The sequence below is a fragment of the Sus scrofa genome, chromosome X (assembly GCF_000003025.6).
Source record: "Sus scrofa isolate TJ Tabasco breed Duroc chromosome X, Sscrofa11.1, whole genome shotgun sequence".
NCBI classification, from domain to species: Eukaryota; Metazoa; Chordata; class Mammalia; order Artiodactyla; family Suidae; genus Sus; species Sus scrofa.
This window is the reverse complement of record NC_010461.5, coordinates 67,583,902-67,601,749: the sequence shown is the minus strand read 5'-3', so window position 1 is coordinate 67,601,749 and position 17,848 is coordinate 67,583,902. Positions and strand designations below refer to the sequence as shown.

The 17,848-nt window shown below is 36.9% G+C and overlaps 1 protein-coding gene across 1 annotated transcript in view; it reads left to right on the top strand.

The window, feature by feature from the left end:
• Positions 1-17,848, top strand: part of HDX (highly divergent homeobox) — a 156,981-nt gene that overhangs the window by 111,995 nt on the left and 27,138 nt on the right. Inside the window, exon 5 of the mRNA XM_021079848.1 lies at positions 13,815-14,022. Within this exon, the coding sequence (XP_020935507.1) occupies positions 13,815-14,022 (208 nt within the window). The remainder of the gene's footprint in view (positions 1-13,814; positions 14,023-17,848) is intronic.

Genomic DNA, 17,848 nt, shown 5'->3' with positions numbered 1-17,848 from the left:
CATAAGACATGACTCCATAAAACTTAGAAGAGAGCATACACAAAACATTCTTGGACTTAAATCTTAGAAGTGTTTTAGTAGGTAGGTCTCCCAGTGCAATAGAAAGAAAAACAAAAATAAACAAATGGGGCCTAATAAAACTTAAAAGCTTTTGCACAGTACAGGAAACCAAAAACAAACGAAGAAACCACCTGCAGAATAAGAGAAAATACTTGCAACCCACAAAGTCTTAATCACCAAAATGTAATCCCCAACACATAAAACTCAACAACAAAAAAAACAAACAACCCAATTTAAAGATGGACAGAAGACCTACATAGACATTTCTTCAAAGAAGCCAAGCAGATGTCCAACAGGCACATGAAAAGATGCTCAACATCACTGATTATTAGTGAATAGTAAATCAAAACTACAATGAAGTACCACTGCATATCAGTATGAATGGCCATCATTAATAAGTCTACAAATAACAACTGCTGTAAAGGGTGTAGAGAAAAAGTAACCATCCTACACTATTGGTTGGAATGTAAATTTGTGAAGCCACTATGGAAAACAGTATGGAGTTTCCTGAGAAAAGCAAGTATGAAATTACCATATCATCCTGTAATCCCAGTTCTGGGCATATATCCAGACAAATCTATAATTCAAAAAGATGCATGCACCCTATGTACATAGCAGCACCATTCCCAATAGCCCACACATAGAAACAAACTAAATATTCAGTGACAGAAATTTGGATTAAGAAGATGTGGTACATATATACAATGGAATATTACTCATCCATAAACATAACAATGTCATTTGTAGCAACACGGATGCAACTAGAGATTGTCAAACTAAGTGAAGTAAGTCAGAAAGAGAAAGACAAATAACATATGATATTGCTTATATATGGAATCTAAAATATTGCACAAATGAACCTATATACAAAACAGAAACAGACTCACAGGCATAGAGAACAGACTTGTGGTTGCCAAGGGGGAAGGGAGAGAAAGTAGGATGGACTGGGAGTTTGGAGTTAGTGGATGCAAACTATTAAATTTAGAATGGATAAACAATGAGGTCCTACTGTACAGTACAGGGAACTATATCCAATCTCCTGGAATAGACCATGAGGGAAAATAATATTTAAAAAGAATATATTTAAGAAGAATAATATTTAAAAAGAATATATATGTCTACACAAAAACCCATACATTGTTGTTTCTAGCAATTTTTTTCATAATAACAAAAAATTAGAAACAATCAAGATGTCCTTCAAGATGAATAGATAAATAACTGTGGTGCACCTAAACAATGGGCTATTATTTAGCAATAAAAATAAATGAGGTCTCAAATCATGATAAGTTATGGAAGAACCTTAAATGTATGTGGCTAAGGGAAAGAAACCAAAGAAAACGTTGCATACTGTATGATTCCAAGAATATAACATTGTGGAAAAAGCAAAAAACTAGAGACAGTAAAAAGATCAGTGGTTTCCAAGGACTTGTGAGGATGGATAGAGGGATGACCCAGTGGAGTACAAAGATTTTTAGGACAGTGGAACTACTATTTTGTATAATACTGTAATGGTAGATATATGCCATTATATATTTGTACAACTTACAACATAGAGAGTAAACTAATGTAAACTCTGTACTTTACTTAATAATCTATCAGTATTAGCTTATCAATTGTAGTAAATGCACCTCATTAATTTTAGAAAGATGTTAAAAATAGGAAATTGGCAGGGATAAGGAGTATATAGTTATTTTGTGTTGTTCCAATTTTTTTCTATAAACCTAAAACTGTTCAAAAAGTAAGTCTATTAATTTTTTAAAGCAAATGTTGTAGAGAACAGAGATGGAGATTTAGGGTGGTAGAAATGGGTGGAGGGGACCAAAAAGTAAAAATAAAAAGCATTTGAAATAAAAAAATCAATAAAATATAAATTGGTTCATTGAAGATATCAGTGAAATTGACAAATAATTAGCAAGACTGGCAAAGAAAAAAAATACAAATTACTAAGATCATAAATAAACCAGAGGATGTCACTGCAGACTGCAGACAGGAAAATGATAATTAGAGAATAATATAAATTCCTCTACATGCGCAAATTTGACAATATAGATGAAATGGATCAATGTCTTGAAAAGTACAAACTGCCACAACTCACCCAATATAAAACAGATTGCTAGCCCTATAACTATTTTTAAATATTTTGAAGATTGAAGTATGGTTAATTAACAATGTTTTGTTAGTTTCAGGTGTACAACGTGATTTACTTTTTCAGATTCATTTCCATGAATAGGGTTATTACAAAATATTGAGTATAGTTCCCTGTGCTTCACAGTAGGTCCTTATTTTTTACGTATTTTATATATAATAGTATGTATATGTTAATTATAAACTCCTAATTTATCTCTTTCTCCACTCCTGCTTTTCCCTTTGATAACCTTAAGTTTGTTTTTCATGTCTGTGTGTCTATTTCTGTTTTGTAAACAAGTTAATTTTTATCATTTTTCAGATTCTACATGTAAATGATATCATATGATATTTGTCTGTCTGGATTACTTCACTTAATATAATAACCTCTAGATTCATCCATGTTGCTGAAAATTGCATTATTCCATTCTTTTTTAATGGTTTAGTATGCCACTGTGTACATATACCACATCTTCTTTATCTGTTCACATGTCAATGGACATTTAGGTTGCCCTATAACTATTAAGGAAATTGAATTCATCATATGCATGTATGTGTAATTGGGTCCCCATGCTGTACGGTGGGGAAAAAAGTGTGTTGGGGGAAATAACAATAAAAAATTAAAAATTAAAATACATAAATAAAATTAAAAAATAAAAAAATAAGTCTCCCCCAAAAAGAAATCTACAAGCACCCCAAACCTACAACTAATATCATACTTTAATGGTGAAAAATAGAATGTTTTCTTCCTAAGACCAGAAATAAAACAAGATGTCCACTCTGACCACCTTTATTCAGCATAGTAATGGAGGTTTTTTTTTTGTTTGTTTGTTTGTTTTTTGCTATTTCTTGGGCCGCTCCTGCGGCATATGGAGGTTCCCAGGCTAGGGGTCTAATCAGAGCTGTAGCCACCGGCCTACGCCAGAGCCACAGCAATGCGGGATCCGAGCCGCGTCTGCAATCTACACCACAGCTCACGGCAACGCCAGATCCTTAACCCACTGAGCAAGGGCAGGGACCGAACCCACAACCTCATGGTTCCTAGTCGGATTCGCTAACCACTGCGCCACGACAGGAACTCCGTAATGGAGGTTCTAAGCATCACAATAAATCAAGGAAAGAAAATAAAAGATACCCATGATTGGCTGTGTGGAAAATCCTAAAGAATCTGCAAAACACTCCTGTAACTAAGAAGTGAATTCAACAAAGTCTCTGGATACAAGGTCAACATATAAAAATCAATCATGTGTCAATAAAAATGAATGCAATGATAATAAAATTTAAAATATTTATAATTACTCAAAAAATTAAATACTCATGTGTTATTCTAACAAGACATTTGCAAGACTAGTGTGCTTAAATCTAAAAAATACTGATGAAAGAAATCAAAGAAATTCTAAATAAATGGAAAGACATTCTTTATTCATGTACTGGAAGACCCAACATAGTAAGTTGGTATTCCCCCCAAATTGATATTCAGGTTTAACATAATTCCTATAAAATGCCATCGTAATTTTTTGTTGATGTAGACAAGATTATTCTAAAATTCATATGGAAAGAAAATAAGCTATTATAGCTAAAACAGTTCTGGAAAAAAAATAATTAAGTAGAAGAAATCCATCGACCCAATTTTAAGACTTATATAGGTACAGTGATCAAGACTGTGGTTTTGGCAGTGGGACAGAGATATAGATCACTGGAATAGACTAGAGAACCCAGAAATAGACCTGCACAACTATGGCCAACTTAGTTGATTTTTTGACAAAGGTACAAAAGCAATTCGGTTGAGGAAATCTTTATAAGAAATGGTGCTAGAACAATTGCATATCTATAGGAAAACATAAATTAACCTTTACCCAAATCTCACACCTATACAAAATTAAAATTATATAATGGATCAAAGTTGTAAATGTAGAAAATAAACCCATAAGATTTTTAGGTAACATAGGAGAAAATCTTTGTTGCCTAGGGCCTGGTGAAGAATTCTTAGTAATGGCACTAAAAACACAACATAAAAGAAAAAAGTAATAGCTTGGACTTCAGTAAAATTAAAAACTTTTGTACTGCAAAAGACCAGGATGATGAAAATACAAGCTATGGATGGAGAGAAGATTTTGCAAAACACATATCTGACAAAACTCATACGTAGAATATATAAATTCTCAAAATTCAATAGTAATGGGAAAAAACCAACTCAATTAGAAAATGAGCAAAAGACATGAAATATGGAAGAGGAAATAAGGATGACAAAAAGCACATGAAAAGATTTTCAACATCACTAGCCATTGGGAAAACCAAATTAAAAACTTGATCTTACTACATGCACTAATGAGAACAGCTAAAAAGAAATACTTATAATACCAAGTTCTGGCAAGAATGCCAAGAAAATAGATCTCTCATACATTGCTGGTAGGAATGTAAAAATGGTACAACTTTTATGGAAATAATTCATCAGTTTCTTTTTAAATTAAGTATATAATTACAGTTTGACACAGCAATTGCATTCTTGGGCATTTATCTTAGAGAAATGAAAACTTATATCTGCACAGAAACCTGTCCATGACTGTTCATAGCAGCTTTTTGGCTACTGTAATAGCCAAAAACTGGAAGCAATTCAAGTGTTCTCCAACAAGTGAAGGGTTAAACAAACATTGCAAAGAAAATGGAAATGAAATTGTGGATGGAATACTGCTTAGCAATAAAAAAGAATAGACTGTTGATACATGTCACTTGACTAAATCTCCAGGATATTATGCTAAGTGAAAACAGCCAGATTTTTAAAAACTTTGAAGTTATTTTTGTATGACTCCATTTATATAACATTCTAAAAATGAAACAATTATGGGTTGGAAAACAGATTGGTGGTTGCCAGGGGTTGAGGATGGTGGGAAGGAGGAGAAAAATGGTGTGATAAAGGAACTTAAAATGTACATGCATATTGTGCAGTATCAATTTCCTTTTTCTGTTATTCTATTCTAATTATATAAAATGTAAATTGGAAGAAATTGAGTGAAGCATATCTATTTTTGCAATTTCTGTAACTCCAATTTATTTTAATAAAAAAGCTGGAGCAGGTGGATCAAGATGGCAGAGGAGTAAGATGTCATGCTCACCTTCTCCCACAAACACATCAAAAAAACCCACATCTACATGTAAAATGACTCACACAGAACATCTACAGAATTCTATCAGAAGAACTTAAACCTCCAAAAAGGGCAAGAAACTCTTGGCATAACTGGGTAGAACAAGAAAAGAAAAAAGAGAGAGAGAGGAAATCAGGATGGGACTATCATTCCTGAGAGGAAGCTGTGAAAGAGAAAAGGAACCCATATCATGGGAAGCTACCTAACTGATGGGGAGATCAGCTGAGACAAAGAGACCTCAAAGTCACTGAGAAAACCACTGAAGCTGGACTTAGGAGGGCAAAGTAGAGTGAGAGCTGCTCAGATCATCTGCACCACCACCCCAGATTCCACAGCCTGAGATGCTCGGGTGAGGGCTGGGACTAAGAATTATGCTCCGGAGGTCAGTTCCTGGGAAAGGAATAGGGTCGCCTGTGTGGGGACAGCCTAAAGGGCTAAGGAGTGCTGTGCCATGGGCAGGGAAGTGGTGTGCTATGGGCTGGGGAGTGGAACACCATGGTAGAGGAAACCTGGGAGAAGGTCCATCCCACAGGAGAAGCAAGGTGATATTGTTGGGGAGGGTGAGAGGAAGAGGGGCACACCACCATAGGAATATCCTTGTGCATGCACACAAGTTCTCAGAGGGCCGGGAGCCTCTGGTGCAGACTACAAGCGGCAAGAAGCCACTTGCTCAGGCTATGGGAGACTGGGCACTTTTTGTGCAGGCTACAGGTGGCTGGGCACCCCTTGTATGGGATAAGAGCAGCAGGGCTTAAATGCAACATGGCCACCAGATGCTTGATCACTGTCTCTTTCCATGACGCTGCAACTAGGATCAGCTGGTGCAGCACCTCTTGCATGAACTAAGGGGGACAGGGTGCTTCTTGTGTGATCTGCAGGTGGAGGGGGAAACCACACAATTATTTTTGACTCCAGAGGTGGGCATGTCCCACTGCCACTGGGGATCCCTGAAAAAAAAAAAAAACACTTGCAGCCCCAACAACCTCAGAGGGCACAACAGGGGAGGACATTGTGATGGAACACTACCTGTTGTTTTTGCTCCTCTGGGAGCACACCCACCCTGCTGCTGCCCCTGCCAAATGCTCTGGGCAGTGCCCCAATGCTTGATCACTATCCCTTCCCAGGAACCTACAACTAGGAGCAGCTGGTGCAGCACATCCTGTGGGGGCTAAGTGGGAAGAGGTGCTTCTTGCATGGACTACAGGTGGTTGGGGCAAACCACCACAGTTATCTCTGACTCCAGAGGTGGGCATGGCCTGCCACCACTAGATGTCTGTGAAGAGGCACCATTTGAGGCCCCCATCACCTCAAGGGTACCACAGAGGAGGGCATTGTGACCGAACACCACCTGTTGTTCCTCTTACACCCCTGGGAGCACAACAGACCTGCTGCTGCCACTGGCAAATGCTCTGGGCAGTGCCCACATGCTTGATCTCTGTCACTTTCCAGGATGCTGCAACTAGGAGCAGCCTGTGCAGCACCTCCTATGTGGCCTAAGTGAGACAGGGTGCTTCTTACATGGTCTGCAGGTGGTGGGGGCAAACCACCATCACTGACTCCACAGGTGGGCATGTCCCACTACCACTTGGGGTCCCTTGAATGGGCACCACTTGCAGTTCCAGTCACCTCAGAGGAGGACATTGCATTTGAACCCTACCTGTGGTTACTCTCACTCCCCCGGGAACTCACGCATCCTACCACTGCCACTGGCAAATGCTCTGGGCACCTTGTAAATCTGCCTAAGTCTCATTACCACTTCCAAGGGCCCTGCAAGTAGGAGTAGCCTGTGCCACCTTCCTTCAGGTCCTTGCTGCTGTTAAGAGCCAAGCAACCAGGCACTGACTACTAGCCCTATCCAGTGCCTCCTTCTCCCTGGAAATACACTCAGCACCCTGGGGATAACAGCCTTCTCATACCAAAGAAAGAGACAGCAAATATTCAAACTCATGCCAAGAATAGAGTAACCCACCACAAAATACAAAAGGGTGTGCTTGCATAGAAGTAGCCCTCAAAGACTACAGTTTGGCTTCCCTAAACTCACAGAAAACAAAAAACATAAGCAAGATGAAGAAGCTCAGAGACCATTCCCAGTTAAAGGAACAGAATTCATATGACACAGCAAACAATTGAAAAGACCTCTGTAGTCTGACAGACGTATAGAGTTCAAAAGGGAGATAGTGAAAATACTGAAGGAATTAATGATGAATATCAAGGAATTAAGAGTGGATGTGAATGGTAATGCAGATTCCTTTAGAAAGGAATAGAAAATATAAGGAGGAACATAGAAAAATTAGAAAATTCATTTGCAGAGAAACAAACAGCTAAATGCACTAAAGAGCAGAATGAATAATTCAGAGGAACGAATTAATGACTTGTAAGATAGAATGATGGAAATCACCCAATCAGGAGAGCAGACTGAAAAATATATTTGAAGAAATTATTTCTGAAAACTTTCCAAATCTAAAGGAAACTGATATCAAGATACATGATGCACAGAGGGCCCCAAACAAGTTGAAAATAAATAGGTCCACACCAAGACATATTATAATAAAAATGGCAAAAGATAAAGAGAGGATTCTAAAGACAGCAAGAAAAAAGTAAAGCATTAACTATAAGGGAACCCCCATAGGGCTATCAATGATTTCTCTACAGAAACACTGCAGCCAAAAGGGAGTGGAAAGATATACTTAAAGTTCTGAAAGGATAAAATTTGCAGCCTACAATACTCTATCCAGCAAGAACATCATTTAAAATACAAGGGGAAATAAAGAATTTCTCCAACAAACAAAAGCTAAAAGAGTACAGAAATACTAAGCCCATTCTAAAAGAAATACAGAAAGGGCTTCTCTAAATAAAAAAAGAATTAAGAAGAAGGATGTTTTGCCTATGTTCTCTTCCAGGAGTTTGGTGGTGTCCTGTCTTATATTTAAGTCTTTCAGCCATTTTGAATTTATTTTTGTGCATGATGTGAGGGTGTGTTCTAGTTTCATTGATTTGCGTGCAGATGTCCAGGTTTCCCAGCAAGACTTACTGAAAAGACTGTCTCTTTCCCATTTTATATTCTTGCCTCCTTTGGCAAAGATTAATTGACCCTAGGTGTCTGGGTTTATTTTTGCATTCTCTATTCTGTCCCATTGGTCTGTCTGTCTGTTTTTGGTACCAGTACCACACTGTCTTGATGACTGTGGCTTTGTAATATTGCCTGAAGTCTGGGAGAGTTATGCCTCCTGCTTGGGTTTTGTTTCTCAGGATTGCTTTGGCAATTCTGGGTCTTTTGTGGTTCCATATAAATTTTAGGATTGTTTGTTCTAGTGCTGTGAAAAATGCCATGAGAAATTTGATAGGGATTGCATTGAATCTGTAGATTGCTTTGGGTAGTATGGCCATTTTTACAATATTAATTTTCCAGCCCAGGAGCATAGAATATCTTTCCATTTCTTTACATCTTCTTTAATTTCCTTGATTAATGTTTTATAGTTATCAGCGTAAAAATCTTTCACCTCCTTGGTCGGGTAGATTCCCAGGTATTTGAATTTTTGGGGTGCAATTTTAAAAGGTATTGTATTTTTGTATTCCTTTTCTAATATTTCATTGTTAGTATACAGAAACACGACTGATTTCTTAATGCTAATCTTATATCCTAATACTTTGCTGAATTTGTTGATCAGTTCAAGTAGTTTTTGAGTTGAGTCCTTAGGGTTTTCTATCTATAGTATTATGTTATCTGCATACAGCGACACTTTTATCTCTTCTCTACCTAGTTGGATGCATTTTTTATTTAATTTGTTTTTCTGACTGCTGTGGCTAGGACTTCCAAAACTATGTTGAATAACAGTGGTAAGAGTGGGCATCCTTGTCTTGTTCCAGATATTAGTGGAAAGGCTTTCAGCTTTTCTCCATTGAGTATTTTATTTGATGTGGGTATGTCATAAATGGCTTATATTATGTTAAGGTGTGTTTCCTCTCTACCCACTTTGGTAAGAGTTTTGATCATGAATGGATGTTGGACTTTATCAAATGCTTTTTCTGCATCTATTGAGATGATCATGTGGTTTTTGACTTTTCTTTTGTTAATGTGGTGTATGACGTTGATTGATTTGTGTATGTTGACTCATCCTTGTGCACCTATGATGAATCCCATCTGGTCGTGGTGTATGATCTTTTTGATATGTCATTGGATTTGGTTGGCTAAAATTTTGTTAAGAATTTTTGCGTCTATATTCATCAAAGATATTGGCCAATAGTTTTCTTTCTTGGTGGTATCTTTGTCTGGTTTCGGAATGAGGGTGATGGTGGCATCATAGAATGTCTTTAGGAGTGTTCCTTCCTCTTCAATCTTTTGAAAAAGTTTAAGGAGGATGGGTATAAGTTCCTATTTTCTCAGGTCCGTCTCCCAAAGCAACAGAAATAAAAGCAAAAATAAATCAATTGGACCTAATCAAGCTGACAAGCTTTTGCACAGCAAGGGAAACCAAAAGGAAAGCAAAAACACAACTTTCAGAATGGGAGAAAATAGTTTTAAATGATTCAACTGACTAGTGCTTAATCTCTAGAATATACAAGCAACTTATACAACTCAATAGCAAATAAGCCAACAACCCAATTAAAAAGTGGGCAAAATAACTAAATAGGAATTTTTCCAAGAAAGAGGTACAGACGGCCAACAAGCACATGAAACAATGCTCAACATCCCTGATTATTAGAGAAATGCAAATCAAAACTACCATGAAATACCACCTCACAACAGTCAGAATGGCCATCATTAATAACAAATAACAAATGCTGGAGAGGGTGTGGAGAAAAGCAAACCCTTCTGCACTGTTGGTGGGAATGTAAGCTGGTATAACTGCTATGGTAAACAGTATGGAGATACCTTAGAAAACTATACATAGAACTACCATATGACCCAGCAGTCCCACTCTTGGGCATATATCCAGACAAATCTTTCCTTGAAAAAGATACATTCACCCGCATGTTCATTGCAGCAGTATTCACAATTGCCAAGACATGGAAACAACCCAAATGTCCATCAACAGATGATTGGATTAGGAAGATGTGGTATATATACACAATGGAATACTACTCAGCCATAAAAAAGAACAAAATTATGCCATTTGCAGCAACAGGGATGGAACTAGAGACTCTCATCCTGAATGAAGTAAGTCAGAAAGAGAAAGACAAATACCATATGATATCACTTATATCTGGAATCTAATATATTGCACAAAGGAAGCTTTCCACAGAAAAGACAATCATGGACTTGGAGAATAGACTTGTGATTGCCAAGGAGGAGGTGGAGGGAGTGGGATGGTTGGGGAGCTTCGGGTTAATAGATACAAACTATTGCCCATGGAATGGATTAGCAATGAGATCCTGCTATGTAGCACTGGGAACTCTGTCTAGTCACTTATGATGGAGCATGATAATGTGCAAAAATAGAATGTATACATATATGTGTAACTGTGTCACTATGCTGTACAGTAGAAAAACATTTGTTTTGGGGAAATAACTATTAAAAAATAATAATATAATTACAAAAAAAGAAAGGAAAAAAAAGAAGAAGCTGGAGAAATCCACCATTGGAAAGCAATCACTTAAGCCAGCATACAGATCTGAAAGAGGAAAAAAAAAACTACTATAAAAGTAATGATAAACACAAGGAACAGCAAAAGGACAAACTTTGAAGACGTTTAAAAATGACCTCAAAATCATAGACTGTGGAGATGGAAAGTATGAAAATATAAATTCTTTTTTTTTTAATAATGTGTTTGATCCTATATGACTATCAGGCTAAAGCAAGCAAATACAGGAAAGGGTAACATACTTAGAAAACAGGGCAAGCTGAAATCAAAACCAAACATTCCATTCACAAAAATGAAAAAGAAAAATACCCAGACATAAAATAAATGTAAATCATCCCACCAAAATAAATAAATAAATGAAGTAGAAACATAGAATCAACTGGACAACTAGCTTTAAAATGGCAATAAATACATATCTGTCAATAATTACCTTAAATGTCAATGGACTGAATGCTCCAGTCAAAAGACACAGAGTGGCAGATTGAATAAAAAAGCAAAACCCTACAATCTCCTGTCTACAAGAGACTCACCTTATGGCAAAGACACATATAGACTAAAAGTGAGGGAATGGGAAAAGATATTTCATGCTAGTGGACAAGACAGAAAAGCAGAAGTTGCAACACTCATATCAGACAAAATGGACTTTAAAACAAAGCCATAAAGAAAGACAAAGGACACTATTTAATGATTAAAGTGTCCATTCAAGAAGAGAATAGTACAATCGTCAATATATATGCCCCTAATATAGGAGCACCCAGATACCTCCAACAAATACTAATAGATATAAAAGGATAAATTGATGGGAATACAATCATAGTACGAGACTTTAACGCCCCACTCACATCAATGGACAAATCCTCTAGACAGAAAATCAATAAGGCAACAAAGATCCTAAAGGACACAATAGAAAAGTTAGACTTCATTGACATTTTCAGGACATTACATCCCAAAAAATCAGAATATATATTCTTCTCAAGTGTACCTGGAGCATTCTCAAGAATTGATCATATACTGGGGCACAAAGCTAACCTCAATAAATTTAGGAGCATAGAAATTATCTCAAGTATCTTCTCTGACCACAATGGCATGAAACTCGAAATCAACCACAGGAAAAGAAATGAGAAAAAACTGACTACTGAACAACATGCTACTAAAAAACCAATGGGTCAATGAGGAAATGAAGAAGGAAATTAAAAACTAGCTGGAGACAAATGATAATGAAAACCCAACCACTCAAAATCTATGGGATGCTGCAAAAGCAGTATTCAGATGGATATTCATAGCAATACAGGCATTCCTCAAAAAAGAAGAAAACTCTCAAATTGGCAACTTATCCCACCACCTACATGAATTAGAAAGAGAAGAACCAACAAATCCTAAAGTTAGCAGAAGGAAGGAAATCATAAAGATCAGAGAAGAAATCAATAAAATAGAGATTGAAAAAATCAATAGAAACATCAACCTTACAAATGTTGACCTGTGCAAAATACAATTAGATCTTAGAAAATGACAGTGAAATTCATCAGGTGGTTACTCCTATGCAGCTGCTTTTCCAAATGTGCTTTTGTTGCCTGAGCAAATGAACAACTTCCCTGGTATCTGGTATGCAGCTATTGATCTGATAATTTTTCCCCCTATACTTGTTCATAAAGACCACCAGAAACAGTTTGCTTTCAATTGGCCAGGCCAGCAATACACACTCACTGTTGTACCTCAAGAGTAAATAAACTCTCCAGCCCTATGTCCATGAGAGACTTTACTGCCTTTCCCTTCCACAGGACATCATGCTGCTATCTTTAACATTGGTGATACTCAGAAAAGAAAATCATGGACATGGAGAACAGACTTGTGGTTGCCAAGGGGGAGGGGAAGGGAGTGGGATGGACTGGGAATTTGGGTTTAATAGATGCAAACTATTGCCTTTGGAATGGATAAGCAATGAGATCCTGCTGTATAGCAGTGGGAACTATATCTCGTCACTTATGATGGAGCATGATAATGTGAAAAAAGGATGTATACATGTATGTGTGACTGGGTCACCTTGCTGTAGAGTAGAAAATTGACAGCACATTATAAACCAACTATAATGGAAAAAATAAAAATCATTATAAATTTTTTTAAGAAGTCAGTTTTTTTTTGTTGTTGTTGTTTGCTTTTTTTAGGGCCACACATGGGACATAGGGAATTTCCCAGGTTAGGGGTCCAATTGGAGCTACAGCTGCTGGCCTCTGCTACAGCCATGGCAATACCAGATCTGAGCCACATCTGCAACCTATATCACTGCTTATGGTGATGCCAGATACTTAACCCACTGAGTGAGGCTAGGGATCGAATCTGCATCCTCATGGATACTAGTCGGGATCATACCCCACTAAGCCACAATAGGAACTCCTAAAAAAAAGATTATAAAATTGGTTTTAAATCCAATAGAATGAAATTTTGGAATACTTGAGATATCCAGATAACCATAATGGACCCAAGCATTTACTAGAAGGCACATTTTCACCCAGAAAGAGCATGATTGGAAGTGGGATGTGAACTATAGTTAGAGCTGCATGACTGGCCTCTTTTGGAAAAGAACCAATTACTGTTTATTTTGAAATATTTGGTGAATTATTTTTTCCAGAGAAAACAAAAACAAAAACAAAAAATTGCTATGTAATGGACTGCATTTTGCTTGAAAGTCTGAATATTAAGATAAATATCATTTCTTTTAATAAGATATTTTCAAATAAAAGCGTAATTATTTTTATTTTAGCCTATTGTGTAGTAATCAAACTGTATTATTCTAGGTACCTATTTATTCTTTTTAATCATATTTTATGCAGCATTCATTCATTATAATGACCTGAATTGCTAAGGTTTCTATGTTTACAAAATTTCCTCTTGTATTTCTTTTACAAAGACTTGGATTGGGAATCGAAGAAGGAAATATCGCCTGATGGGAATTGAAGTTCCACCTCCAAGAGGAGGCCCTGCTGATTTTTCTGAGCAGCCTGAATCTGGTTCTTTGTCTGCACTCACACCAGGAGAGGAAGCTGGTCCAGAAGTAGGAGAGGATAATGACAGAAATGATGAAGTATCCATCTGTTTGTCTGAAGGAAGCTCTCAAGGTATTTTATATGTTGCACCTCCTAATGATAACTTTTGTGATTTTGATGCATTTTTACTTGCTCTTCAGCTTACTACACTTCAAATCTAAAGTCCTCAAGACATTTGGTTAAGTCTTTGAAAAGAAATAGACACATTTTATTTATTTTATTATACTTTTAAATAATAAGTATAAACTGGGTCACCATGCTGTACAGCAGAAAAAAATGTATTGGGAAATAACAGTAAAACAATTTAAAAAATAAATAAAATATACAACATATTTAGATATATACATAATGAAATGATTACTATAGTCAAGTTAAACATATCCATCTCCTCACATAGTTAACTTTGTGTGTGTGTGTGTGATGAGAGCACCTGAAATCCACTCGCAAAGCAAATTTCCAGCCTACAATATAGTACAGTTGACCCTTAAAAAACATGGGTTTGAACTGCACAGGTCCACTTATGTGCTGATTTTTTTTTCAGTAAATATATTTGAAAATTTTTAGGAGATTTTCAAAAATTTGAAAAAACTTGCAGATAAACTGTGTAGCCTGGAATATCAAAAAAATTAAGAAACAGATAACATGATGCATAAAATACATGTAGATATACATAAAACACAAAATATGTGTTAATCAACTGTTTATGTTATTGGTAAGCATCTGGTCAACATTAGTCTATTTGTACTTAAGTTTTAGAAAAGTCAAAACAATTTTTTTGTCTTTTTAGGGCTGCACCCATGGCATATGGAGGTTTCCAGGCTAGGGGTCGAATTGGAGCTGTAGCTGCTGGCCTACACCACAGCCACAGCAATGCAAGATCTAAGCCACATCTGCGGCTTACACCACACCTCATGGCAATGCCAGATCCTTAACCCACTGAGCAAGTCCAGGGATTGAACCTGCATCCTCATGGATGCTAGTCAGATTTGTTTGCCCTGAGCCATGACGGGAACTCCAGGAATTCAAAATTTATGTGTGGATTTCCAACTGTGCAAGGGCTTGGTTCCTGCAACCCCCACATTTTTCAAGGGGTAGTTGTACAGTTAAGTATAATTATCAAGATGTACATTAGCTATCTAGACGTATTCATCCTATGTAATTGCAACTTTGTACCCTTAGACCAATTATCTCCCTATTTTTTCAGCCTCTCTATCCTAGTATCTACCATTTTACTCTCTACTTCTGTGTATTTGACTTGTTTTGATTGCATATATGTCACATATAAGTGACATCACGCAGTATTTTTCTTTCTATGTTTGGCTTATTTTAGTTAGCATAATATCCTCTAGATTCATCCATGGTGCTGCAAAAGGTAAGATTTTTTTAAAAGTCTGAGTAATATTACTTAGACACAGTAATATTCCATACACAGTTTCTTTATCCATTCATCTGTCAATAGACACTTAGGTTGTTTCCCCATCTTGGCTACTATGAATAATGCTGCAATGAGCATGGAAGCACAGATACCTCTTTGAGGTACTGATTTCATTTCCTTTGAGTATATACCAAGAAGAGGGTAAGGTTTCTTTTTTTTTTTTTTTTTTGTCTTTTTGCCATTTTCTTGGGCCGCTCCCGCAGCATATGGAGGTTCCCAGGCTAGGGGTTGAATCGGAGCTGTAGCTACCGGCCTATGCCAGAGCCACAGCAACTTGGGATCCGAGCCATGTCTGTGACCTACATCACAGCTCACAGGAACGCCGGATCCTTAACCCACTGAGCAAGGCCAGGGATCGAACCCGCAACCTCATGGCTCCTAGTCGGATTCGTTAACCACTGTGCCATGATGGGAACTCCTGGTTTCATTTTTATAACTTGATATTTATCCAATCTATATTTTTTTTGTTTTAAGATATGTGAAGACAATGCCTAATTTTATTTTTCCAAATGGTTAACCAATTGTCCTATTTTTAAATAATCCAGCATGTTTCCAGTAAGTTCAAGTGTAGCTTTTCTATCAAAGATAGATTGATAGATGATAGATAGATAGATAGATAGATAGATAGATAGATAGATAGAAGGATGCATTCACACATGAATTAAATTCTGGATTTCCTATTATCTTACCTTTTTTGGGTCTTTTTGTCTTTTTTAGGGCTACACCCATGGCATATGAAGGTTCCCAGGCTAGGGGGCAAATTGGAGCTACAGCTGCCAGCTTATGCCACAACCACAGCAACGTGGGACCCGAGCTGTCTGCGACCTACACCATAACTCACAGCAATGCTGGAATTCTTAACCCACTGAACAAGACCAGGGATTGAACCCCCATCCTCATGGATACTAGTCGGGTTTGTTAACCACTGAGCCACGACAGGAACTTCCTATTATCCTACTTTGATCTGATTGTTTATATCTGTGGTTTTATAAAATATCTGAAGATCTTACAGGGCTGTCATTCTTAGCTCTTGTAGCACACTGATTTTTCTAGGTGAACTTAGTTTTTACCTTTACCCATTCACCCTCTCCAAATTCATTTAAGAATTTTATTGTTACTGAATTACATAGATAGTATAATGTGGGAAGATAAATGCATTTTACATACTCTGAGTTTTAGATAATGGCAGGACACCCTTATGGAGCTGTCCAGCAGACCCTTGGGGCAAGACATGAGAAGAAATGTTGGAATCAGCCACATCGAGGCCAATAAAATGTCTAGCCATAGAAATAAATGATTCAGTTAGGTGAGAAAATGGAAAACAAGAAAGGAAAATGGACTATGACAACACATTGAAAAAACATCTAGATTTCTGGAGGAGAAAAGGAAGCTACTTGAAGAGCATTCAGATATAGGAAAACCAAGGTAGTATATTATTACTAAAACCAAGGACAGAAAGAGTTTCCAGAAGGAAGAGGGGTCAGTATCTCAGTGGTGTCATAAAAGTTAAGTAGAAATTCCTCTTATATAAGGCAGCTAAAATGATCAAAGGTACATATGATAGATAGAATGATGGTACAAAAAATGGAGGGAGAGGGATATGGGGAGTTGTTATAACGAATATAAAGTTTCAGTTACAGAAGAGGAGTAAGTTCCAGAGAACTGCTGAAAAACCTCAATGCCTGTAGTTAGTAATAAGTGATCGTATACTTAAAAACTTAAGAAGGTAAATCATGTTAAGTGTTTGTAACAAAAAAAAGGGAAAAGGAAACTTTTGGAGGTGATGGATATGTTTATTACCTAGATTTTGGTGATGGTAACACAAATGTATACATCTTCAAACTATCAGATTGTATAATTATGTGAAGCTTTTATATACAAATTATACCTCAAAAAAGTGGGAAAAAATAAAAATTTTAAAAGAAGAATGAGAAGCCATTGAATGGGGGTGTTTAAGGGTTCTTTGAAAAAGCAATTGTGTGCAGAGGACAGGCAAGCAGATTGTAGTAGGTTAAGTAAGGAAAGGGATATAAAAGCTGTTAGTATTGACAGGACCTATATTTTAAGATGAAATGTTTGGAAATTTGTGTTGAATATTCAAGTTCATTCTCCCCCCCCCACCCACCATCTCTGCCAACATTTTATATTGATGAAGATATTAACACAGAATTTAGTGTACAGGAAAACTGTGGTGCGGGGGTGGGGAAATAGACAATATTGCATCATTTACAAGCCCCTTATTTCTAATCCAGTTGGTTCATTAAAACATTTTTTGTATTCTATTATTCTTTACAAAATTGTATGTGCCTGAGAATACTTGAATATTTTCAGTGATTCATGAACTGATCCCTAGAGAATGAGGTCTGGCAGCTATTTGAGGGATAGTGGGGAAGTAGGTATTTGTTTATTTCTGTGGATGGGTGGAAGAGCTGTAAGGAAATATTCTGATAAAAGGAGATTACA